Source organism: Salvelinus alpinus, chromosome 4 (genome assembly GCF_045679555.1).
Source record: "Salvelinus alpinus chromosome 4, SLU_Salpinus.1, whole genome shotgun sequence".
Taxonomy (NCBI): Eukaryota; Metazoa; Chordata; class Actinopteri; order Salmoniformes; family Salmonidae; genus Salvelinus; species Salvelinus alpinus.
The window spans coordinates 48539117-48547920 of NC_092089.1; the positions used below are offsets into that span (position 1 = coordinate 48539117).

Here is an 8804-nt window from a genome sequence, read left to right on the forward strand (position 1 = left end):
CAAACAGCTATCTTGAAATATGTACACATTTTCTAATAGAAATCTTATAGAAACATTCTTCTAGTGAAATAAAGCTGCATCTGAATATACAAGGCATTGGGATTGCAGTGTTGATCAAGGTTGGTTGATTGGTGTGGATTGGTGCGGTTTGATTGGTTAGTTGATGTGTTTGGGTTGATTATGGTCTAGATACAGTACAGTATGGCTGGGTGGTATGCAGTACAGAGGGACTTCCTGGATTGCAGCACCAGGTTAGAGGGAGGAGTAACTGACTGGGGACATGAAGTGACAGTTCACACCCACCAGGGACTCACACAGGGCTCACAGTCAATAGGAAGAGAGAGCACACAGAGAGAGGTAATGTGCTGATTCAGTCTTATTCTCTGCATGGATCAAAAGACAAGCTATTGAACCACTATATATTTTTGCCTCGTTACATTGAATGACTGTTAAAACTTGATTATGGCTATGTAATGTAATGGTAATACTATTAATGTATGGAATTAAAACACATTGCTTCATAAGGCTTTAAATAGCATAAGAATAAATATTTATCAATGCAGTTAAATATATTTATGAGCAATTGTGAAGAAGGCATCATATGAACCTTGAACATAAATGTTTCTTTGACATCCTCTCTAGGCATTACAGCAAAATACATCTTATTTGAATAAAAGTGCTAAGAAGGTTGTTATGAATGCCAATGTAGCACTCATAAAGGTGTAATGAAATATTCATATCCGATGTGTATTGCTATATGTTGTTATTATCACAACACCATTTCATATTCTATTTCACACTTGTCTTGTGCTCCAGACCAGTAGACAGAGACAGAGATAGTGACCATTAGAGAAAGAGGAGAGAGACCCCGGTGTTGTGATTGACTCATCGAGGCAGTAGAGGCAGGATGTGGGTCCTCATCTGGGCAGCTCTACTTCTCTCTCTGACAGAGAGAACCACATGCAGAAGTAAGGTCCTTTTATCACTACTATTGTTATATACATTTGGCATACATCCCAACAGATACTATGTCATATTTTTTTTTTCTACGAACAAGTGAAGTAGTATCAGTGCTTCTTGTATTACTCATGACTGTATTAATTTCCCTCCGTCAGATAAGGCCCCTCCAGCACCAATCAACATCACCTTCAGTCCAGCAGAGATAACACCACAGGCTGGACTATGTGCTGTTATTCCATGTTCGTTCACTCACCTTGATAACTTCACTGCTCACTCAGCAATATGGTTGAAATGCCCTGATACACAACGTTCTATGCAAGTCGACACGGTCTCTATTTTCCACTCAAGAAATTCCTCTAAAGCTCAGGAGGGTTATAGAAGGCGAGTGTCACTACTGGAGACAAACCTGACAAAGAAGAACTGCAGTATAATCATCAACGACATCACTAAGACTGATGATGGAGACTATCAATTAAAACTGTACGGAGCATTTAACAGTGGAAATAGAAGTACATTTACTTCACGAGAGAAAATGAAAATTGCAGTGAAAGGTACAGCATGACTATTACTGTTAGTTACAGTGACATGAGTATTACTTTAGTGTAATTAATCATGTACACTGACTGCAACATACGTAGATCCAATTTACAAAGCCCAAGATTTCCCCAAGTCTCCCATTTCAAAGTGCTTATTTTTCTAAACCGGCACTATGATTTCATACTTTATATGAGTATATGTTTCTGCTGTTATCTACATGGATACAAAATCCATGTTATAGCGTGACTTAAATGTAAAGGTAAATTCCTATTGAGCCAACGTGCATTTACCATGAATACAGGAACATTCCCTCTAAATGTAAATCACGCTATTGTGCGGATCTTCCACAATCCTGACTGAATCTAGGTCTCAGTCTGTGTTTCTATATCCTGTCTCCAGCTCTGACCCAGAAGCCCTCAGTGTTGACTCCTCCTCTGACAGAAGGAGAACCAGCGACCCTGACCTGCACCGCCCCGGGGATCTGCTCTGGAACTCCTCCTAACATCACATGGACATGGAGAGGGACAGGAGACAACATCACTGCGCTCAGAGACAACACCACTATACAAAAGAGAGAGGATCTGACCAACGTCACAACAACCCACTTCTCAACTTTGAACTTTACACCTTCAGCAGAACACCACACCACCAAGGTCACGTGCCAAGTGACATTCAAAGGGAACATCACCACTGAGGAGACAGTGACTTTGAATGTGACTCGTAAGTAGCCTACATCATCTGACCTTACTTTGAACAACCCAACCTTTTGTTGTGCTTCAACAGTTAATTTTCATGACCATGATTAACTGATTATATACTTTATTTTCTAGATGTGAAGGAACCCAAGATCTCTGGTAGTAACACAGTGAGAGAGGGTGATACCCTGAATCTGTCTTGCTTTGTTGACAGCTACCGACCACCACCATCTATCACCTGGAGTAAGAATGGGACAACAGCTTTGGAACAGAATAACTCTGGACTGGCCGCTCTCACCATCTCTAACATGACAAGAAAACATGCAGGGGAGTATGTGTGTAAAGCTCAACACTTCAACAGGACTCTGACAGCTTCCATTGTTGTCGCTGTGATGTGTGAGTACAAACAACACTGTACAAACCTGATTAAAAATAGCTTGAAACATGTTTACTTGAAGTTGTCCATGATACATCTTCCCCCTCTGTCTCTCTTTAGACCATCCAGTGATTCTCAATGCTTCTGGGTGTGTCATCCAGGCCAAGGTCATGACCTGTGTGTGTGTCAGTCAGGGGGTCCCCTTACCTCTCATAGGCTGGCTTAACACTGAGGAGTACTGCCTCACTAAATCAGTGTTGAGGTCCTCAGTGAACACCACCATCAGGATGCATGTCAGAAACCACACCAACACTACTGTGGAGTGTGTCAGCACAAATGAAGTGGGCAGAGTGAGAGAGAAGCTGCAAGTCACCCAAAAGGAGAGCCAAGGAAATCAAGGAGGTAAAGGTATAAGTTGTTACTTTGTTAGAGAGCAACAGCTTCCCAATCCCACCCAATATGTATGTAGCATAGAGGTTTTATATGCTTAGAGTGAGAAAATATAATGTTATTATTTCATTTAAAAAGAAAATCAGAGGATACAAAGTATTGTGAGCCACTCCTAAAAACGTACATGCTTTGTTCTCTTCATAGAGGAAGTGTCTAAAGACATCTTGGCTATGCTGTTGAACCCATCACTGATTGCTGCATTTGCGATTGGTGCAGCCTTCTCAGCCACCATCTGTTGTATCTTCCTGTGTTCGACAGGGAAATGTAAAAGGTACATGCATTCTATTACTGAAGTACAGTTAGTGTTAACTGAGTGTTGTTTTTAAAATCAATTGCAGATTGTCTTTAGATATTCAGATGTACTATCAAGAGAATCAGATACATTGTCAAAAGTGCCAATGCCTTGCACCATATTGTAATGGAAGTGCTTGCTAACCCCTCCAGAATATAGTTATTGAGAAATGTCATTACTAATATTTTCCTTAGACAAAAACAGAGGATCTCAAAGGACTCAGACTCCAAAAGCCCTTTCATGAACCTGGAGATGGTGGCATGTGAAGACCAACAGGTGCAGTATCAGTTCATTTCTTTAATCAGCTTAACCAACATTCAGTTAGCATTGACATGCCAACAGGAGTTTACAAGACAGCATAAGCAGATCTGGGACCACCAAGCTAATAAAAGACTCCTAACACAGTGCTTTCTGTAATGTACTCCATAGATGGATGCAGGACAGGCTGTTGGGGGTGAACAGACCCCTCTGCAGGTGGTGCTGAGGGAGGGAGCTGAAAACGGAGGGACCCAGACCAGTGGAGCCGCGGGAAAATCTTCCACAAGGGAAGAACCAAATGAAGTGGACTACGCCAGCATCAACTACTCCCTGCTGAAGAAGAAGACTCCTGAGGAGGCAGAGAAGAAGACCACCACCGCAGAGTCAGAGTACGCCAAAATCAAACGAGAGAAGAAGAATGAAGGGGATGAAGATGGAGGAGAGGGGAGTGGAATGATGATGGGGAATGATGAGGAGAAAGAGAACGGTAAGCCAGCAGCAGAGACAGATGAAGATACAGTGCATTACTCCAACGTCAAGGCTATTATGGGTGGTGGTGAGTGACACAGATATTTTTGCTAGAAACGTGGGGGATAGAATGCAGTATTGTACAGCCATGGGTTCTTATATCATTTTCTGAATCCAGATTGAAAGTTTTATGATGATACTGGGACTTTTGGTCAACTGAAACTACTGTAGTTAATAGTTTTGGTGTTGTTTCCTCATGTGTTTAATCCAGTTTGAATGTTTTACGATAGTACAGAGATGTTGTTTAATAACTGAAACTACTGTAGTTAATAGTTTTGGTAAATACTTTATTTTACAGCCATATGTCAGATAGTACTGTATGTGCCTGGTGCTTCTACAATTTAAATAATCATATTTTCTAGTTGTACATAGAAGAATGTTCTGGGTATGTTTTGTAATGTCTTTCAAGGAAGTGTCATTTTACTTTTGTAACGATTCTGTTTTGTCACCATGAGGAAAGACCGACAAAGATGTGGTTTGGAAAAGTAGAGAGGTCAAACCATTTCTGTTTTTTCTCCTCTTTCCTTTAATATTTGTGGGTGGGGATATTATGTAGTATGTGTGGTTGTAACCAAACTCTTACTGTAAATAGGATACTGATTTACTGCAGAAAATGTTGACATAATGTAATAAAGAATTCTCATTTTGGGCTAGCCAGAGAGCTCAAATGAAATAAATCAAGAAAAAAAGTGCATTGTGCTTTTAAAAGTTGTGTGTTATAGACGGGTTGGTTGTTTAGCAACCAAACAGACACATGTACAGCTATGGAGTACAACAGACTGGGTTGGCTTAGATTGTTGACAACATGTAAACTATATTTAGTCTCCAATGTTTATTGAAAATACATATACATTTGCACAATGTCTCTCAAATAAGTTGTAACAGTTCTTGGTTAGCTAGCTAACACATTTTTTCGATATTAGATTAGCATATACGTGACATCAGTCAAAACAAGACGTGGTATCAAGAACAAGATAAAACTTGCTGAAACGACCCACCTACAATTCCCCACATGGCAGCTTCGTGTCGTTGTTGCTAGATATCTGGCCATCCAGAATCACCACAACACACGGCCTTCTGCCCCAGTAAAGCGTGCGTATTGTTTTCGTGACATTGTCAGCGAACCCATATATCAGAATATTTTTCTATTTTAAGTATGCATTATTTCAACATTGTTTTATATTGAGGCACTACCTCACTTTTAATGGTTGTGTATTTTAAGTTGTTTGTTCTCTGTAATCTGTTCAAAGCATGTTTAAATTGTGTATTTTTTGGGCTATTTCCAACCTACCATCTCCACAAATGTCATTCAACAGTAATTATAGGCTACCGATGGTATAAATCAGGGATGGGCAACTTTGATGGGGGTGGGGGCCACAAAAAGTCCGAACTGATCATGGGGGGCAGCAGTAACTCACGGGTCTGCCTACCCACACATGTAGTCAGAGCCAGCCCTAGCCTTTTGGGGGCCCTAGGCAAAATGTTGTTTACCCACCTTACGAGCACAATATTTTAGGGACACTTCTTGACTGCAGAGAAAAAAAATGTTTTTAGAGTTAATTTCCTGCAATTCTACACATTTTTCTATGGGACTTAGAGAAATGTTGCAGTTTTAAAGCAAGTTTGCTGCAAATCTACACATATTGCCAAGGGGTTCAGAGACATCGTCAAAGAGCAAGGTGACCGCCCACACCTGGGCCATGAAGCAGTCCCTCTTCTGGGTGACCAGCTGTGCTGGTGTGAGAGTGGGCAGGGCCTAGAGGAGGGTGTGGGCCGGATCTCTGGAAGGTCCCTTTCCATCTTCTCCAGGAGTCCTGGGAAGTCAAGTTTCTCCAGACAGGAGGGCCTCATAAGAACACCTTAGACAGGGCAACCCCCTGGGCCTTCCACACCTCCAGGCTCTTCTCCGTGTCCTTCTCTGAGGCCAGCAGGTCAAAGTACACCATGACCCTCTGCACCGAGAGGGCCTCTAGGAACATCACCACGCTGTTGACCTGGAGACTGAATGAACACCATGACCACCACGTTGTACCTCAGGAACGTGACTCGCCCCATGTAAGCCTCCGGGTCAAAGGGCAAGGCTGTGGGGGTGGGTGGCAGGTCCCTCAGGCAGAAGTCTGGGTGTTTGGGGTTGTGTAGATGGCCAGCTCCTCTGGAGGGGTGGGGGAGAGGGGGAGGGTGGCCCCTTAATCCTCAGACCCCACACCACGGATGGCATTAAGGAAGGCAGGCTTCTTTGACTCCCAGGTGCCCCGCCATGGCCAGGTTGATCCAGCTTATCAGGAGGTCCTCCACAGTATCCTTGACATCCGACAGCTTGGTGTTCTCAGTGGACTCTTTGAGGTTCCCCAGGGGATTCAGGCTGTGAGATACATCTGCTGTTATGGCTGTGAGAAAGGAGAGGATGGTCATTGGAATAGGACAATTGCTTAATCATTTGGGGATAAGTGGGAACACAATAAAACAGTTTGAACAAAACTCATAACATTTTACAGAATAACAATGTATACTACATAATTGCTCAAAGGAAGTATTGTGTAATTGGTAAGTATTGGGTAAACAAATACACAATCTTAGATCCAACTAACTGTCTTGTCATACCTTGTCAGTTGCACAATTGAATGCATCCAACCGAAATGTGTCTTCCGCATTTAGCCCAACCCCTCTGATTCAGAGATGTGCGGGGGACTGTCTTAATCGACATCTACATCATCAGCATTCAGTTGTTGGCGTTTAACGGCAGATTTTCTCCCCTTGCCAGCTCGAGATTTCAAACAGAAACCTTTTGGTTATTGGCCCAACGCACATAACCGCTAGGCTACCTGCCTATGCTTTAACTTGGACCTAGATGAAAAGCCCTAAAGGCAGACCTTAATAGGGAAAGCAATCCGTATTTCCAATGATCAATAGAGGATAAACTAAGCAAAAAAAGAAACGTCCCTTTTTCAGGACCCTGTCTTTCAAAGATAATTCGTAAAAATCCAAATCACTTCTCAGATCTTCATTGTAAAGGGTTTAAACACTGTTTCCCATGCTTGTTCAATGAACAATAAAAAATTAATGAACATGTGTCACGCCCTGACCGTAGAGAGCTTTTTATGTCTCTGTTTTGGTTTGGTCAGGGTGTGATTTGGGTGGGCATTCTATGTTCAATTTCTATGTTTTGTATTTCTTTGTGTTTGGCTGGGTGTGGTTCTCAATCAGAGGCAGCTGTCTGTCGTTGTCTCTGATTGAGAATCATACTTAGGCAGCTATTTCCCACCTGTGTTTTGTGGGTAGTTGTTTTCTGTTTAGTGTTTTACACCTGACAGGACTGTTTCGGTTTCGGTTATTCACTTTGTTATTTTTGATTAGTGTTCAGTTTAAATAAAAAGTCATGAACACTTACCACGCTGCGCTTTGGTCCGATTCCTCTTCATCCGACGAGGACACCTGTTACAACATGCACCTGTGGAACGGTCGTTAAGACACTAACAGCTTACAGACGGTAGGCAATGAAAGTCACAGTTATGAAAACTTAGGACAATAAAGAGGCCTTTCTACTAACTCTGAAAACACCAAAAGAAAGATGTCCAGCGTCCCTGCTCATCTGCGTGAACGTGCCTTAGGCATGCTTCAAGGAGGCATGAGAACTGCAGATGTGGCCAGGGCAATAAATTGCAATGTCCGTACTGTGAGACGCCTAAGACAGCGCTACAGGGAGACAGGACGGATAGCTGATCATCCTCGCAGTGGCAGACCACGTGTAACAACACCTGCACAAGATCGGTACATCCAAACATCACACCTGCGGGACAGGTACAGGATGGCAACAACAACTGCCCGAGTTACACCAGGAATGCACAATCCCTCCATCAGTGCTCAGACTGTCTGCAATAGGCTGTGAGAGGCTGGACTGAGGACTTGTAGGCCTGTTGTCCTCACCAGACATCACCAGCAACAACGTCGCCCATGGGCACAAACGCACCGTCGCTGGACCAGACAGGACTGGCAAAAAGTGCTCTTCCCTGACGAGTCACGGTTTTGTCTCACCAGGGGTGATGGTCGGATTCGCGTTTATCATCGAAGGAATGAGCATTACACCAAGGCCTGTACTCTGGAGCGGGATCGATTTGGAGGTGGAGGGTCCGTCATGGTCTGGGGCGGTGTGTCACAGCATCATCGGACTAAGCTTGTTGTCATTGCAGGCAATCTCGACGCTGTGCGTTACAGGGAAGACATCCTCCTCCCTCATATAGTACAATTCCTGCAGGCTCATCCTGACATGACCCTGTAGCATGACAATGCCACCAGCCATACTGCTCGTTCTGTGCGTGATTTCCTGCAAGATAGGAATGTCAGTGTTCTGCCGTGGCCAGCGAAGAGCCCGGATCTCAATCCCATTGAGCACTTCTGGGACCTGTTGAATCGGAGGGTGAGGGTGAGGCTAGGGCCATTCCCCCCAGAAATATCCGAGAACTTGCATGTGCCTTGGTGGAAAAGTGGGGTAACATCTCACAGCAAGAACTGGCAAATCTGGTGCAGTCCATGAGGAGGAGATGCACTGCAGTACTTAATGCAGCTGGTGGCCACACCGGATACTGACTGTTACTTTTGTTCAGGGACACATTATTCCATTTCTGTTAGTCACATGTCTGTGGAAATTGTTCAGTTTATGGTCTCAGTTGTTGAATCTTGTTATGTTCATACAAATATTTACACATGTTAA

General features: G+C 43.3%; 1 protein-coding gene and 1 pseudogene across 1 annotated transcript; one reads left to right on the top strand and one right to left on the bottom strand.

Moving 5' to 3' along the window:
• The first annotated feature begins 309 nt into the window (after positions 1-309).
• On the top strand, positions 310-4888 carry LOC139573823 (sialic acid-binding Ig-like lectin 5). The gene is made up of 9 exons (XM_071397727.1): positions 310-357; positions 817-968; positions 1116-1511; positions 1897-2217; positions 2328-2588; positions 2689-2970; positions 3163-3289; positions 3505-3586; positions 3740-4888. The coding sequence occupies exons 2-9, from the start codon at positions 908-910 to the stop codon at positions 4130-4132; spliced, it is 1923 nt and encodes a 640-aa protein (XP_071253828.1). The 5' UTR covers positions 310-357; positions 817-907; the 3' UTR covers positions 4133-4888.
• A 318-nt stretch (positions 4889-5206) lies between these two features.
• On the bottom strand, positions 5207-6954 carry LOC139573826 (interferon-inducible GTPase 1-like; annotated as a pseudogene).
• Between the last annotated feature and the right edge of the window lie 1850 nt (positions 6955-8804).

Bases quoted from the DNA above. Each gene is read 5' to 3' on its own strand.
- LOC139573823 (XM_071397727.1), top strand. From the start codon at position 908: ATGTGGGTCCTCATCTGGGCAGCTCTACTTCTCTCTCTGACAGAGAGA. The intron at 969-1,115 runs GTAAGGTCCTTT...TCCCTCCGTCAG, and splicing joins AGAGAGAACCACATGCAGAA to ATAAGGCCCCTCCAGCACCA. The intron at 2,589-2,688 runs GTGAGTACAAAC...GTCTCTCTTTAG, and splicing joins CATTGTTGTCGCTGTGATGT to ACCATCCAGTGATTCTCAAT.